This window comes from Hyaena hyaena, unplaced genomic scaffold (genome assembly GCF_003009895.1).
Source record: "Hyaena hyaena isolate Hyena2069 unplaced genomic scaffold, ASM300989v1 scaffold_149, whole genome shotgun sequence".
NCBI classification, from domain to species: Eukaryota; Metazoa; Chordata; class Mammalia; order Carnivora; family Hyaenidae; genus Hyaena; species Hyaena hyaena.
Window position 1 is genome coordinate 1,026,299 of NW_024080781.1, and position 17,576 is coordinate 1,043,874.

Consider the following 17,576-nt stretch of genomic DNA (forward strand, 5'->3'; position numbering starts at 1 on the left):
AAGATGTCACTTGTGTCAAAGAGATACATATATGCATATCTAGCCAAATAACAAGTAGTGGCAGTATTAAATAATTATTTCTGAGAGATGGGAATCACAGGCAGCTTAATTCTACAGTAATAGGCTACATATTTTGACCAACAGCATCTCCATTTCATCTCCCAGCTCTTACAAAACAACCAACCATTTGATCCTTGTCAATTCTTCATGTTAAAATGCTTTCCCAGGGCAAGACAATTCCACCTTCACCACCAACTGACGGGTCATGTGAATTTGAAGGTCAAAGTCAGACAGCATCTTCTATAAAGTCTGTGTCCATTCTCTTGTTTTGCACCGCCATTTTCGGTGAACTGTGCCCAGGATTCCCTGGGTGTGTTCCTCTTGTGGGATGTCATCTGACTTTACATGTCACTTACAATTCTTTTCTTTGACAAGTGTCATATACCATCCCTCTTCCCCATCTCATAAGCTGTCTTTTCGGGAGGTCTGCCCAAGATGCATTTCTTTTACACAACTTACAATCCATACACTCCATACCGCATTTCTTCAGTTCTCTGTCCAACATTTTTTTTGTGCTTAACATCTGAAAGTGGACTATGTTATAAAATTGATGGAACCATAATTTTTTGGCACCACTTTCCTTTATTTATACACAAAACAATGGTGTATCTGATAACCTGTGATGTCTTGTACCTGATGAAATACAGTACACGAATTGCTATTTGTTTCAGTCAGAGTAATGAAGTGGACAGGTAAACCCAACATATGTAGACAACGGGAAAGAAAAAATCTTAGATTAAGAGTTATTTCCCACTTTTCTAATGGTAAAGAGAGCTCAAATACTGAATCTGAGAAAAGATCGATCCCTCAAACTCCTAACACTGACCTTGTCCAGAGTGTACATCATTCTTTCAAGCATTATGTAAAATTTAATTCAGGGAGGTGAATGCAAACAGCATGTGACTGGTTAATAGTTTACCTGGATCTGAGAAGAATGTATTCACTCCTTTCATCTAAGAGCCTAAATTATTCACTAGGAAAATAGTTTTTAATGATAGCTTCTTCAGAACTAACCTTAAACGCAGCTTCTAACCCGCTGCAGTTAAAGAAACTTTCACAAAGAATTGTCCCAAGCCTTCTGTCAAAATCCAAAGTTTTGGACTTAAATGCAACATAATCACTTTCAAATTCCTGTAAAATTCAAAGGCAAATAGTTTATGGGAAAGTATCCAACAGTGAACAGCAATCACCTAAGCATGACATCCCTCCCTGCCCCCCTTCCCTGTGAAACCCTCCCTCCTCCTCCCCATGTCTCTGAATGAACTTTTCATAGAAGGATTCCAGCAAATATCAACAAAGAGCTATATCTGACTAACTGTTCAAAACAGGAGCCTTACAGGAACACTGAGCATTTAGCACTGCCAGCCTGTGTTTTCACTGGCCTTTCAACAGGCTCAGACTCTGACATTGCCACCTGGACCCACAAGTCTATTGTCTTCCTCCCAATCTTTTTTTTTTTTTTTTTTTTTAATAAACGATAAAGCAAAGCTTTTCAGAAACTGAAAAAGAACCCATCCTCACTGTAATTTCAGTATACCTTTAAGTTTTAAGAGGAAGATTTTCATTTTGTTTTTCATAGACAGAAAGGAGCAGAAAACCTACCCGGGAACACTATTTCGTCAGGTGAGAACAAAAACCACAGGCCTGTAAGAAAGCATCATTTGTGATACGGATGAAACACAATGCTCTTCCATTTTCCCAGTGTGTTAATATGCAGTTAAAAAGCCCCAGTTTCCTCCTAATAATAACCACCCACTCCTGTAATTAGGAAGAATGAAATCATGAAAGAATAACTATCATCTGCACGGCAGTGCAATTCACGGTCTTCACGGAAGAAGTCTCAGTAATTCACTAACACTTTGGGCTTTCCAGTCAGGCTGCCCCGAGAGAGCGGGCTGCCCATGTAACATCACGGAGTCCTCTGATACCTCCATAAATGAAGCTCATGTATGAATAACCGTAGTAATAATGACAGCTAACATTTATTCAGTTTTCTGAATGCTTGACAATATTAACTCAATTTGCACAAACGCCACATGATGTAGGTTAATATTGTTTCCATTTTACAGGGGACAAAACAATCTCAGGGTAATCTGCCCACAGTCACTGGCAGAACCAGTGTAAAGCCTGGCAACCTGAGTCCAGAGCCCACATTCCAACCACCATGTTCCTATGTTTCTGGAAAGGAATGTCCCTTGTGCTGACCTGTTAACACCCTGACAACGGCACAACAGCAACGTTCTAGGGCGCTATGTATCGTATACCACATTGCCATATTTAGCATCGAGAGGAAGTTTCTAGGTCTGAATGAGAGACAGTCTCTTCGTTCAAGGATCACTGACTTTTAAAAGCAAACACAACTTCCCAACAAGTCTTAACAAGCCTAACTTACCCCTCTTCTCAGTACAACAAGTAAGTTACAATTTTCGATGCTCAAATATTAAACAGTTAGTAGTGAACATCTCAGGGAAAGGAAATGCCAAATCTCGATCCCAACTATCTCTCCCTGTCTCCTAAACTCCATTTTGTTTTCACTCAACCCAAATTCAGAAGGCCAGTGGCATCTCTCCCCGTGAAAGTCCCACAGGTAATTCAAAGGCATCCTGCACAATTCTGAATTCTTCATCTTCTCTATAAAGCAACTCTTTTGAGACACCTGGACAGAAATTTCGGCCGTCTCCTTTGATCCTCTTTTGGTCAAGTGCTATCAAGCTCTTCTCTTAACCATTTCTTGAGTGCACCCGCTATGCTCCCTCTCTCCAGACATCACTCTAGTCCAGATAGCCACTACCACTCAGACGGATTCTGCTAACCACTTCCTTGGCCTGTGTTACCGTCTCTATGAATAATTCCTCCAACTGCCATCTACATAAGCTTCCTAGAAAAAGAAATCTTAGGATGTTACTATTCATTATCCTCCAATTCACAATCCTTATTTTTTAAGAAAAAATCTCAAAGCCTTACCACCCTCTACAAAACCCTATGTGATCTGGTCCGCCTTTCACACTAGGATCTGGCCACACCTGCCCAGTCACATCCTTATTCTCCCTCCCTCCCTCCCTCCCTCCCTCCCTCTCTCTCTCTCTCTCTCTGCAGGATACAATCTTCCACTAATCCTTTTCTTTTTTACCCACTCTTCACCTGCTTAATTTGTATTTATTTTTCAGTTCTCTATCTTTCAGTTAGTTTCTCAGTTTCCTTTCATCTCCTTTGGCAAAAGGGACCATCACAAATGCTCTCCCAGCACTCTGTACTTTTCATATCCTAGCACTGAGCCCACCGGATTACTGCCTACGTATATTCTCCCCTGCATTCAAAACTCTCAGAGTTTAATGAACAGGTGTAGTTTTCAGAGTCACAGTCCCAATATTTAATGGGGTTCTTGGCACATACTGGTTTCTCAATAAATACTTATTAAAGCATCAACAATATGCTGGAATTACTCAAGGATCATTATAAACATTTATTTTAATCCTGGCGACTGCAAAATTGCCCTTATTAGTGACTAGGAAAATTACTCAAGTTTTAAGCCCTGATTTGACTTAGCTTCTAAAAGGCACTCATGCTACTGGGTAAAAAACAGACCCTAATGGACCCAAGATAGAACCTAAGCAGTTTGGGGGCAAATGTAGTAATTCAGGTCAGAGATGAGAAGTAGATATAATCTCAGGGTATATATGGCAGAACCTGCTGTTTATCATGGGAAAAAGAGCAAGATCACGAAGGACTCGAAGGCTATACATCATATGTGCCATTTAATGAGGTGAAAACAGTGAAGAGTAGGTTTGAGTGCACGTACAGGAGAGCTTCAGTGTTGCAAGTTTATACTAAGATGTATATCAAATATTTCCGCTCAGATGTTGAGTGGGCAGTTGAATATATGGTATGTGTTTGGGATTTAGAAAGACCCTTTACCATTACATATAATGTGCGATAGGCTTTTGGTACATGTTCTTTATGCAAATTCAAGAGGTTACTCTCTGTCTATTCTGAGAGTTTTTATCAGAAATGGGCGTTGAATTTGGTAAAACGTTTTTCATGCATCATTTAACACAATCATTCTTTTCTTTAGAACTTTTAATGTGTGGGTTTTCAAAAACCAGCCTTGCAGCCCTAGAATAAACCTCACTTGCACGTGGCGTATGTCCTTTTTCTGTATTGCCAAATTCTGCTTACTGATACTTAGCTGATGATTTTTATCTATTTATGAGGGAAAATAGTTTGTATTTTTCCTTTTTGTTTTGGAATTATCTTCTCTGGTCTGGTAATCAGAATATATCTACTAGCTTCATAAAACAATTTAGGAAGTGTTCCCTCCTCTTGCATTTCTGGAAGACTGTAGAACTAATGTTAATTCCTAAATATTTGGAATTAACTGAAAATTTCTCCAGGTAAATAGTCCAGTCCTGGATACTTCCTTTGGGGAAGTTTTTTTTTTTTTTTTTTTTTTTTTAAGTTTATTTGATTTATTTTGAGACAGAGACAGAGTGAGGGAGGGAGGAGCAGAGAGCAAGGCAGAGAATCTCAAGCAGGCTCTGCACTGCCAGCGTAGAGCCCAATGTGGGGCTCAAACTCATAAAACTGTGAGATCATGACCAGAGCCATAACCAAGAGTAGGATGCTTAACTGACTGAGCCACCCAGATGCCCCTCTTTTGTGAAGTTTTTAAATCACAAATCCAATTTCCTTAGTAGTTTTATTATTCAAATTTTCTATTTCATTCATCAAAGAAAAAAATGTCAACCAGGTGTTAGGATGGATGTTAACTAAACCTAATGTGATAATCATTTCTCAATCATTTCTTATTTCAAACTCATGTGGCACAACTGAAACTAGTACAATGTTATACGTTGGTTGTATCTCATTTTAAAATTTATTTCTGGGGCACCTGGGTGGCCCAGTTGGTTAAGCATCCCACTCAGCTCAGGTCATGATCTCACAGTTTCCAAGTTCGAATCCCACATCAGGCTCCCTGCTGTCAGTACAGAGCCCACTTCCGATCCTCTGCCCTCCTCTCTCTGCCCATCTCCTACACATGCACTCTTTCTCAAAAATAAATGTTTAAAAAAATCTTAATTTATCTATTTCTTATTGGATGACCTGTGATAATTTGCTTTTTGAGGAATTGGTCCATTTTTTCTAGGTGTCAAAGTTATGTGTGTAGAGATTGTTTTTTATTGCGAAACTCCCTACTATCCTTTTGATGTCTGCAGAGAATGTAGTGGTAGCCCATTTTATTCCTGATACTGGTAATTTACTTTTTCACTTTCTTTGTCTTTTCAAAGAGTTAACTCTTACTTTCATTGATTTTTCTCTATTTTTTAAATTTCATAGATTCCTGCTCTTTATTCTTTTTTTCTGGTTGCTTTGTATCTATTTTGCTCTTCTTTTTTCTAAGTTCTTTTTTCCCCAAAGGTTCTTAAAGTGAAAACCTAGATTACTGATTTGAGACATTTTTAATGTATACATTCTTAGTGCTATCACTTTCCCTCTCAAACTGCTTTGGCTCTTCCCACAAATTTTGATAGGTTATATTTTCGTTTTTATTAAGCTCTCTATATTTTATTTCCCTTGACACTGTCCTTTGATTCATGGAATATTTAAAGATGTGCTTTTCAGTTTCCAATGTTGAAATTTTCCTGTTATGTTTACATTATTGCTTTTTGATGCCATTGTCAGCAAAGAACATTCTCTGTACAATTTCAAATATCGTACATTTGTTAAGGTTGTCTTACAGCCCAGATATGGCATATCCTGGTTTATGTTCCCTGAGCACTTAAAAGAATGAATTCTATTTTGCTGCATTGATTAGATCTTCCTGCTTGATGGTAGTGACTTCTTCCACATCCTTGATAATTTCTGATTCACTTGTTCTTTCAATTTCTCAGAAGGGACCAATGAGGTCTCCAACTCGGAATGTAAATTTGCCTATTTTTCTTTTCCGTTCTACCAGTTTTTCAATCACATATTTTGCTGCTGTCTTCTCTGGTGCATACACATTTAGGATTACTATGTCTTCTGGGTGGATTGACTCTTTTATCATTATATAAACATCTTTCTCTGATAATTTTATTTTATGCTATAAAATCTACTTTATCTGCTATTTATATAGCCATTACAGCTTTCTTTTGATTCACATTTGCATGATAGTTCTCTTTCTGTCCTTGTATTTTTAACCTACAAATATGACTATACTTGAAGTTTCTGAAAGAAAGCATACAATAGGGTTATATTTTTTAGTACACTCTGGCAATCTCTTTGTACTGGTGTAGTTAGACCATTTACATTTAAGGTAATTATTGCTACGTTAAGGCTTAACTCTGCCATTTTTTTTTGTTTCTTTTCAGTTACCTTTCTCCATTTCTTACTGTTATCTTCAGTTCTAATTATTTGAACTTTTTTTAGAATCACATTTGATAGTGTTACTATATATAAAATATTAATATATGTTATATGTAACATATATAATATACAGTGATATTATATAGTGTTTCAAATGTATCTCTTTGTATTGCTCTAGGTTTTATATCTAGATACATATATACATTATTACATTATATGTACATTAGTTATCACTGTCTAATGTCATTGTCTTTCACCAGTTCAAGTAAAGTATTGAACTGAAATCTTTCTTCCCAGACGCACCTGGATGGCTCAGTCAGTTAAGTGTCTGACTTTGGCTCAGGTCATGATGTCACAATTTGTGAGTTTGAGATGACAGCTTAGAGCCTAGTGTCTGCCTCAGATTTTGTTTCTCCCTCTCTCTCTGCCTCTCCCCCAATCATGCTCTCTAAAGTAAACATTAAAAATATTTTTTAATCTTACCTCCCACAATCAATGAGTCGAGGAAGCAATCACCAAGGAAATGAAAGCTATCTTGAGACAAGAGTTCTAAGATGATGGCAGAGTAAGAGGAACCTGAGCTCCCCTCTCCCATGACACACATCTAATGTAAGTCATTCTGAAAATGATCTAAAGATTAGCAGAAGAGATCATCCACAGCTCAAGACAAAGAAGAAGCCACACTGAGAAGGGAAGAAGAGACAGAGATGCAGTTGAGAACCAAACCCTCAGGATAGGGACCCACAAGTGGGAGGGATGTCACAGGTGTTCCTCCCTGAGGGACAATGTGATCAAGCCACATATTAAGCACCCCAGGCCATGGGAACCTGTATCTAAAGCCCTGCTCCCATAACACTTGGCTTTCAGAAGGACTGAACTCCAGGAGAGCCAGAGGATTACAGGAAACTGAGACTGTTCTTAAAGGACCAGCACACTGTATCACTGTGCCCAAGGCCCAGCACAGAGCAGCAGTTTGGCAAGTACCTGGGTTACAAGTGAGGGAGATCTACTGACTAATTTTAGGATGGGCGCTCAAGGGGCAAAAGATCTACAAGAGCTTTCTCAGAGAATGGAAGTGCTGGCGGGCGCCATTTTTCTTGCCCCCCTTCCATCTAGCTGGCTGGATGCTTGCCAGAGTCAGTTCTGACACACTCCATCTGCATTGCTAACACTGTTCACCTCACCCCAGCATTCCCCTGCAAACCCACTCTCCCAAGTGGCTCCTGTCCCTGACACACCTGGTAGGCAGTCCTGGCCACAGCTGGTACTCCCCCACCAAAGATGCTTCTGGGGGTGGAGGGGCATGCCCACATCAGCCTACCCTGATCTCTCAGCCAGCTGTGCCAGGAGCTAATCCTACCCACCAGCCAGCCCAGAGCAGCTACTGCCAGGCCTCTCAGCCGGACATAACAGGGGCCTGCCCTTCCCACCAGTGCACTCCCAATAGTCGCAGCCAGTCACTGCAGACAGCTGGGCTGGGAGGGAGCAGCACTCACCAGCACAACCACAGCAGATGCAGCTCAGTCACAACAGGAGGGTACATACAGTCCACCTAGGGGACACTCCTGGACCACCTGATGCTGGTGACTAGGGGGAGACTCTACTACTGGGCCTCACAGGATGCCCTAAATCACACCACTACCTTCAAGACCAGGAGATAAAGCTGACCTACATAATACATAGAAACAAGCAGAGTGAGACAAAATGAAGAGACAGAGGGAGATGTTCCAAACAAAAGAGCAAGATAAAATCTCAGAAAATACAAAAGTGAAATGGAGATAAGCAATCTATCTGATAAAGAGTTCAAAATAATGATGTTTCCTAAACTTGAGATGCTGTTGTTCTCACTACAACATGGAAAGAAAATAGAACCTAACAGAACCAAAGAATACAGTAACAGAAAAATACAGTAAAAGGAATCAACAGCAAATTAGAGGATGCAAAAGAATGAATCAATGATCTGGGCAACAGTGTATTGAAAAGGACGCAAGCTAAAGGGCAAAGAGAAAAAAAAAAGAGCATCTATTAAGGTACCTCTGAGACAGCATCAAGCATACCAACATTCAAATTACAGGAGTCTCAAAGAAAGAGAGAGCAAAGGGGGCAGAACACTCTTCTGAAGAATAGCTGAAAATTTCCTTAAACTGGGGAAGGAAACAGACATCCAGGAAACACAAAGAGCCCCAAACAAGATGAATCCATGGAGGTCTGCATCAAGACACAAAAATTAAAATGTTACAAAGCAGAAGAAAAAATTACTTCTGTACAAAGGAAACCCTAAAATGATACCAGCTAATTTTTCAACAGAAACTTTGTAGGACAGAAGGAAGTGGCATTATATTTTCAAAGTGCTAAAAGAAAAAAACTTACAACCAAGAATATTCAACCCAGCAAGCAAAGCTATCACTCAGCTTTGAAGGAGAGATCCAGTTTCTCAGACAAACAGAAGTTAAGGAGTTCACCACTGATAAACCAATCTTATAAAAAATGTTAACAGAACTTCTTTAATCAGAAAAGACAAGGCCATAAATAGAAATTATGAAAAGAAAAAAAAATCACCACTAAAAGCAACAGAAGAGGAGTACATCAATCACTTAAAATGCTAAGATGAAGATTAAAACAAAAGTCAATTCATGGATAGAGCTAGAGTCTATTACACCAAGCAAACTCAGTCAGAGAAAGAAATATCATATGATTTCACTCATATGTGGAATTTAAGAAACAAAACAGATGAACATATAAGAAGGGAAAGAAAGAGAGGAAAGAGAGAGAGGGAAGCAAACCTAAGAAATTCTTAACAACAGAGAATAAGCTGAGCATGGGTGGAGGGAGGTGGGTGGGGGTTGGGCTAGACGGGTGATGGGTATTAAGGAGGGCACCTGCTATGCTAAGTGTTCTATGTAGTGACGAATCACTAAATTTTACTCCTGAAACCAGCATTACATTATATGTTAACTAACTAGAATTTAAATAAAAATTTGGAGCATAAAACAAAAAACAAGTAAAGGCAATTCTATCTACAATTAGTTATGGGAGACACAAAATAGAAAGATCAAAAATTAGTCATCATATACATAAAACATGCAGTAGGAAATAAAAATGTAGTGTTTTCAGAATGTGTTCCAAGTTAACTATCACATATGCTACACATTCTATGATATACAAAAAATTTACAGCAAGGAATCCAAGCATAACATTAAAGAAAGTCATCAAATCACAAGGAAGAAGACCAAGAGAATATAAATGAAATACAAAAACAACCAAAAAAAATTAAAATACCACTAAACACATACCTATCAATAATTACTCTAAAAATAGTCTAAATGCACCCATTAAAGGACATACGGTGACTGAATGGAAAATAAAATAGGACTCAACTATATGCTACTTACTTCAGACACACTTCAGACCTAAAGACACATACAAACTACAAGTGAAGGGCTGGAAAAGACACTCCATTCAAATCGAAGTGGAAAAAAAAAAGCTGGGGGTAGCAGTATTTATAGTAGACAGAAGAGGCCTCATTCACATGAGATCTTCTTGGCTGTTGGTATCATTTTTCAATTGACTCTGGACATTTTCACATTATCTTATGAGACTCTGGATCTCAAACCTTGTTTTTGCTGACTTTCCCTGACACTGCTCCAATCTCATTATTGGCAGGCAGACATTTAAGCCCAGGTTCTCATTTGGCACCCAGTAACACCCAAGCATGGGGAGCTTTTTACTGTGGCTAGGCAACCAAGTTCCACCTGCGGTCTCCACAGATGCCATAGTGCAGGTGACTTCATTACCACTTGGCCATGGTCAAAGTCCTGACTCTCCAGCAGGCTTCATCTGACACTACCCCAGTGGGGAAAGAAGGCTACTGGATGAGGAAAGAGGTCCAGGATTCCCATGGGGTCACCAATGACTCCACAAAGAGTGAGCTCATTACTGGCCAGTCATGATGAAACCACATCTCTCTTCTTGGCCAATCTCTGACACCCTCCCCAGTTGGGTCCGGGGGCTGAGGTACCTGCTACAGACTGGTTTTAAGTCTAGACTCCCCACTCAATCTTTGCTGACATAGATGGGAGTGGGACACAGTTTCTTATGCAGTGTTTGGCCGAACTGGAGAGATTATGGTCTCCAAGTTTTTTGTCTTACTATGCTGTCCCTTTCTTAAGAGAGATCAGGCTTTTACTGGGGCTTTTTAGGTCTATGCCCATTGGTGTTTCCATGTTGCCAGTGTATCCAGTCCCATGCCTTGGTCATTTCAGGGAACAGGAAAGGCCCCTAGCCAATCCATCTCTTTTCACCCTTCAGAGTCTTTCCTTTTATACACAGTAACCAGTGTTTCAGTTCTATTTACTGAAAGGAATAGGGAAACATGTATCTATTCCATCTTCCCAGAAACAGAAGTTCCTAAATGAATTTTTAAAGAACAGTATCTATTACTTTACCATTTAAAAATGAAAAGTACATCAGTTCAATGGAATAATACAGAATTGTGTAAAAAGTAGGCAGTACTTTTTCTGCGGTACAGAATGACTGCTAAAATATGTTGTGACAAAAGCAAGGTGTAAGGGGTATGCAGAGAATGCTATCTGTGCAGAAACAGAATACAAAAGAATATATACATGTATAGGCTAGTGCATGAACCAAGCAACTTTGGAACATTATACAAAAAACTCATAATGCTAAGTGCCTTTGGGGAGAAAAACCACAAGACTTAGGAAAAAGAAAGCAGGGTAAGAAGGAGGGGACTACATTTTGCACATGCTACATTTCTGGAAGAATAAATGAGTCATGATTTTAAATAATAAATTTTATCTTGAAAAATAAGCAGGTAAGATATGTGAAAATTCTGTCAATGGATACTGTAAAATATACTAAAATTAAAAATGCTACATATATATTAATAGAAGAATTAGTCATTCAGTAGACTTGAAGAGATCAAGGATTAAATATTGACCTTTGGGGTTTTTTTTATTTATTTATTTTGAGAGAAAGAGAGCAGCGGAAGGGCAGAGAGAGAGGGAGTGAGAGAGGGATGGAGGGAGGGAGAAACAAAGAAAGAAAGAATCCCAAGCAGGTTCCATGCTGTCAGCACAGAGGGCAACGTGGGACCTAATCTCAAAAACTATCAGATCATGGCCCGAGCCAAAATCAAAAGTCAAACACTTAACTGAGTGAGCCACCCAGGTGCCCCTAAATAACAACTTTTAAAATGTATTTTGGATTCTGGTACAATGACAGGCCAGGAACCTGAATCAACCTTCCTAATAAGACCTAGCAGGAAAAAGCAAGACAGACACGGCCTCTCGGATCACTCTACCTCAGAGCACAGGTCTTCAGAGAGGTTCCTGCAACTGCCCCAGATGAAATTATTCCCTTTATTTCAATGAAAAGACAACAAGGGAGATCAATACACAAGAGTCCAAGAAGCACCGCAGGGTGAGAGTGCTGGGCATGGGGTTCAGAGCTGGGGACTGGAATCTGTCCCACTCCCTGGGGACAGTGCAATCTCAGACAATTTACTTGATCTCATCTGCCTGGGAGTCACTCTAAGGATTAACGTGAGAATTAAGCAGGAATGTGTTAAGATTTGGCACAATTCCTGGCACCCCGCAATTGCTGAGTAAATATTAACAGACTCTGATTAACAGAGACTATGTGGAACCAAGAGGTTACTCTCACAAATAGCCACCACCCTTGCTTAGTTATCCGGGGAATTTTATTTAATCAAGTAACACCTCAAAAAGTCAGCCAAGCAAAGCTGGCGAGCCTAATGTCACCTGACTAGCTGTTAAATACAAACAATTAATAAAGCAAATCTCTTAGCAAATCTGTTATCTTAATACAATGTTGTTGTGTCTACATTCATTAATATCAACCTTCCTGAGAGACTAGAACATAATGAATCCAACCACTAAAAAGAAAGGATAATTACGTAATGTGACAGAGGTGCTAATTATCGTCACAATGACAAACACATTATAATATAAAAATGTATGAAATTACCACAGTGTGCACCTTTAATCTGCACAATGTTATATGTCAAATAAATTTCAATTAGAAAAAAAATGCAAGTCTTTCCCCATAATCGTATCAATCTCAAAAGTTCCACAGAAGAAGTCAAAGAAAATACCTAAAGTGATCTTTCTATTCAAAAATAACTGAGAAACCCAAGAATGTTTTCACGGACACAACGGAGAAAATCCCCATTTTCTGTGAATGGACCAAGTGGCACACCTCTTTTGCCACACCAGTGAAGGCTCAAAGCCTGATTATAGGCTTGAGATTGATTAAAAGAGATATAAATACTAGCATATCCCAAGGCAAATTACTAACAATTATTTTTTAAATTTACTGAAACATACCAGTACTATACCAAAGTCATGATACACTTAACGAAGTTAGCACTAGCATATATTCAATGGGGACTGGGGAACACGCTGAAGTGTATGCAATGGGAAGAGAAGTGCACCAGGGTGTGCATGTGGATATGTCTGTAAGAATGTACTAGGTTGGAAGTAATTTGACAAAACATCTCAGAAAAATTACAAACTGAATTCATCATAAAAATCAATACATTAAATTCAGCTAAAAAGCACCAAATAAAAAGCTTACTGAGAAAAAATACATAATCATCACAATATTCTGAGCCAGCGCTAAACCAGGACACATTCAAAAACAAGCAAAGCTTTTCTTCAACATAAGCACAGCAATTAAATGAACTTCTAGTTATTTACTATTCTAATTTTAAGGAATGACCAAAATCAAGGAGCTTAGTCTAAGACAAGATAACCAGATAGGATGATGAAGGAGACTTTAAGGGAAGGCTACTGAGAACTCCAACTCACACATGGATGGCTCACACCCTTCCTCATTTTACCTGAGAAATAAATGGGGCTTCAAAATACTGAATACCAAAACACGAATACCAAGGAAATAGGTATGTCAAGAGCAAATGAGTTTTCTATTCCTATATGTTTGTGATTTTCCAAGACTTAGGGGCAGACAGGATAAATTCAGGACCTCTGGCATCGCCAAGGCAATGACATCAGCTAAACCTAGCCTCATTCCTCAAACCCAGCACTCTAAAAACCTGCCAGGTTTTCTCATCATGAGGAAATCCAGACTTTGCTGTCCAGTGCGCCTGAGGATCCCATGCACGCTGGGTCTCTCATTCCTCAGCCAGATGCTCAGGAGAGCTAAGCCAAGGCCCTGCTAAGAGTTCTATTCCATCCAGATTCACTGAACGCCCGCCAAGCACTAGACATCTTACAAGGCTCTGAAGATGAGCTCAGGCCATCAGTCGTTCCCCCTGCTTTTCCACAAAACAGCAGGACGCACAATGGCTACGTCCTCTCACCATTATTTCTGCTTCCCAAAAGCCGACGACAGTTCAGAAGGATTACATTTGCTGCCCTTGTCCTTAACAAGGCTGACATACTGCACTTGTACATTTCAAAGAATCAATTATTTGACCAAATATAAACACATTAGTGAATAAATTCACATTCTGTAGAAAACAACAAAGACAAGAGCTATATGTTGGTTTTTTTTTTTTTTTTGGTACCCAGACTTCTCTGTAGTGGGCCAATAACTGAAATTAGGTTATTTTTATTCTAGAGCTGCAGGGAAGCTCACAGGTATTTCCCTGGCTACCAATACGCTGAGAGTGGCAGAAAATAGAAGCAGCTGAAGTCTGAAAAGCTTCCCCTTATTTCCTTGAGGCTGAAACTCTGCAACTATAAATAGCACTAAAGAACAACAATAAAAAATACAAGAGATGACATACAAGTTAATCATCTAGTAGTCAATGAACTGAAAATAAATGTTCAAATAGACCAAAAAAATATCCAGTGATCAGGAAAAGGCTAAAATACAGAGATCCAGCAAAAAAAGAGAACTACAGGCCAGTATCCTTGATGAATACGGATGCAAAAATTCTCAACAAGATCCTTGCAAATCGAATCCAGCAGCATATCAAAAGAATCATCCACCAAGATCAAGTGGGATTCATTCCTGGGTTACAGGGCTGGTTCAACATTTGCAAATCAATGTGATACATCATATCAATAAAAGAAAAGATAAAAACCATATGATCCTGTCAATAGATGCAGAAAAAGCATTTGACAAAATATAGCATCCCTTCTTAATAAAGACTCTAGAGAAAGCTGGGATAGAAGGAACCTACTTAAACATCATCAAAGCCATCTATGAGAAGCCTTCAGCGAACATCATCCTCAACGGGGAAAAACTGAGAGCTTTCCCCCTGAGATCAGGAACACGACAGGGATGTCCACTCTCACCACTGTTGTTTAACATAGTGCTGGAAGTCCTAGCATCAGCCATCAGACAACAAAAGGAAATCAAAGGCATCAGAATTGGCAAAGAGGAAGTCAAACTTTCCCTCTTCGCAGATGACATGATACTCTACATCGAAAACCCGACAGACTCCACCAGAAGCCTACTAGAACAGATCCAAGAATTCAGCCAAGTTGCAGGGTACAAAATCAACGTACAGAAATCGGTTGCATTTCTATACACCAACAATGAAGCAACAGAAAGAGAAATCAAGGAACTGATCCCATTCACACTTGCACAAAAAACCATAAAATACCTCGGAATAAACCTAACCAAGGATACAAGAGATCTGTATGATGAAAACTATAGAAAACTTAAGAAGGAAATTGAAGAAGACACAAAGAAATGGAAAAACATTCCATGCTCATGGATAGGCAGAATAAATATAGTTAAGATATCATTACTACCTAAAGCACTCTACACATTCAATGCAATTCCAATCAAAATTGCACCAGCATACGTCTCAAAACTAGAACAAACTATCCAAAAATTTGTATGGAACCACAAAAGACCCCGAATAGCCAAAGTAATACTGAAAAATAAAACCAAAACGGGAGGTATCACCATCCCAGACTTTAGCCTCTACTACAAAGCTGTCATCATCAAGGCAGTATGGTATTGGCACAAAAACAGACACATAGACCAATGGAACAGAATTGAGAACTCAGAAGTGGACCCAAAAGTATACAGCCAACTGATCTTTGACAAAGCAGGAAAGAATATCCAATGGAAAAAAGACAGCCTTTTTAACAGATGGTGCTGGGAGAACTGGACAGCAACATGCAGAAGAATGAAACTAGATCATTTTCTCACACCATACACAAAAATAAACTCAAAATGGATAAAGGACCTGAACGTGAGACAGGAATCTATCAACACCCTAGAGGAGAAAGCAGGAAACAACCTCCTTGACCTCTACCACAGCAACTTCTTACTTGACACATCCCCAAAAGCAAGGGAATCAAGAGCAAAAATAAACTGTTGGGACCTCATCAAGATTAAAAGCTTCTGCACAGCCAAGGAAACAACCCAGAAAATTAATAGGCAACCAACGGAATGGGAAAAGATAGTTGCAAATGACATATCAGATAAAGGGTTAATATCCAGAATCTATAAGGAACTCACCAAACTACACGCCCGAAAAACAAACAACCCAATGAAGAAATGGGCAGAAGATATGAACAGACACTTCTCCAGAGAGGACATCCAGATGGCCAACAGACACATGAAACGATGCTCAGCATCCCCCCTCATCAGGGAAATACAAATCAAAACCACACTGAGATACCACCTCACGCCAGTCAGAGTGGCTAAAATGAGCCAATCAGAGAACTCTAGATGCTGACGAGGATGTGGAGAAACGGGCACCCTCCTACACTGTTGGTGGGAATGTAAACTGGTACAGCCCCTCTGGAAAACAGTGTGGAGGATCCTCAGGAAACTAACAATAGAACTCCCCTATGACCCAGCAAGAGCACTGCTAGGAATTTACCCAAGGGATACAGAAATGCTGATGCATAGGAGCACATGGACCCCAATGTTCATAGCAGCACTCTCCACAATAGCCAAAACATGGAAAGACCCTAAGTGTCCATCCACGGACGAATGGATCAAGAAGATGTGGTTTATCTATACCATGGAATACTACACGGCAATGAGAAACAATGAAATCTGGCCATGTGTAGCAACATGGATGGACCTTGAGGGTGTTATGCTGAGCGAAATAAGTCAGGCAGAGAAGGACAAATATCATATGTTTGCACGTATAGGAGGATTAGGAGGAACTTGACGGAGGAACAAGGGGGAGAAGAAGGGCGGAAATGGTGGGGGAAAGGGAGAGAGGCAAACCATGAGAGACTCTTGAATGCTGACAAAAACTGAGGACTGATGGATGTGGGGGGGAGGGGGGGATGGGCCTGGAGGAGGACACTTGTGGGGATGAGCACTGAGTGTTATGTGGAAACTAATTTGACAATAAACTATTTGTAAAAAAAAAAAGGAAAAGGCTAAAATAAAGCACACAAGTTACAGAGACATCAGATAGTCATACGGAAAGTTCCTTTTAAATACATGTAAATGAGAAACAAATCCACAGTGAGTCCACTGTTAGATTAGAAACAGTTCTAAATGTTCTCACTTCTAAATGCAAAGGCCCAAGTTCCAGTCCCTGATCTACCACCAAGTAGGTAAGAGACTTCAGGCAACTCTTTTAACCTTTTTCATCCTGGAGAGATTGCACCAGATGATACCTATTACCACTGTGACCTTTTATCTTTTCTAGCTTTAAAATTACAGGGTTCTGTGAAATGAAAACGCAAAAGTACAGCATTACCATATTACTGTAATCAGATGGGTCGTAAGTACTCTGTTTAAAAACTTCACAGAGTTCCATGAATTCTTCCGTCATCTCATGGATTTGTCTATTTAAAATCGCTCCTTTGGTACCACCAAATTCAAGTCTTTCCAGCTTTTCAAATTCCAATATGGTGACAAATATATCCTTTGAAAAAAACATAGTACGATAAAGATCTTCCCACCACCTTGAGCAGGACAAGAACGTATTAAAGCTGCTAAGGAAAAAACGCTTGAAACATTCAAAATCAGTGAGTTAATAGACACGTACATGACAGAAAATAAATATAAATTATTTAATTGAAGAAAGCTACTGCCTATTTTTACAATCATACTCCCATTTTCACATTTTCTAAGAATTTTCTAGCAACTGCAGGTGTTTGCCTGTAACACTTACTTTGCCATAGTTAAACATATGATTCCCTAATTTTATGTCCTTCCGATTCTAAGTCAGATCCCCAGGT

The 17,576-nt window shown here is 39.4% G+C and overlaps 1 protein-coding gene across 1 annotated transcript in view; it reads right to left on the minus strand.

Moving 5' to 3' along the window:
- DNAH11 (dynein axonemal heavy chain 11) overlaps positions 1-17,576 on the minus strand; it is a 353,093-nt gene that overhangs the window by 301,946 nt on the left and 33,571 nt on the right. Inside the window, exons 8-9 of the mRNA XM_039238848.1 lie at positions 17,093-17,260; positions 1,075-1,191 (exon numbers count right to left, since the gene is read on the minus strand). Of these exons, the coding sequence (XP_039094779.1) occupies positions 1,075-1,191; positions 17,093-17,260 (285 nt within the window). The remainder of the gene's footprint in view (positions 1-1,074; positions 1,192-17,092; positions 17,261-17,576) is intronic.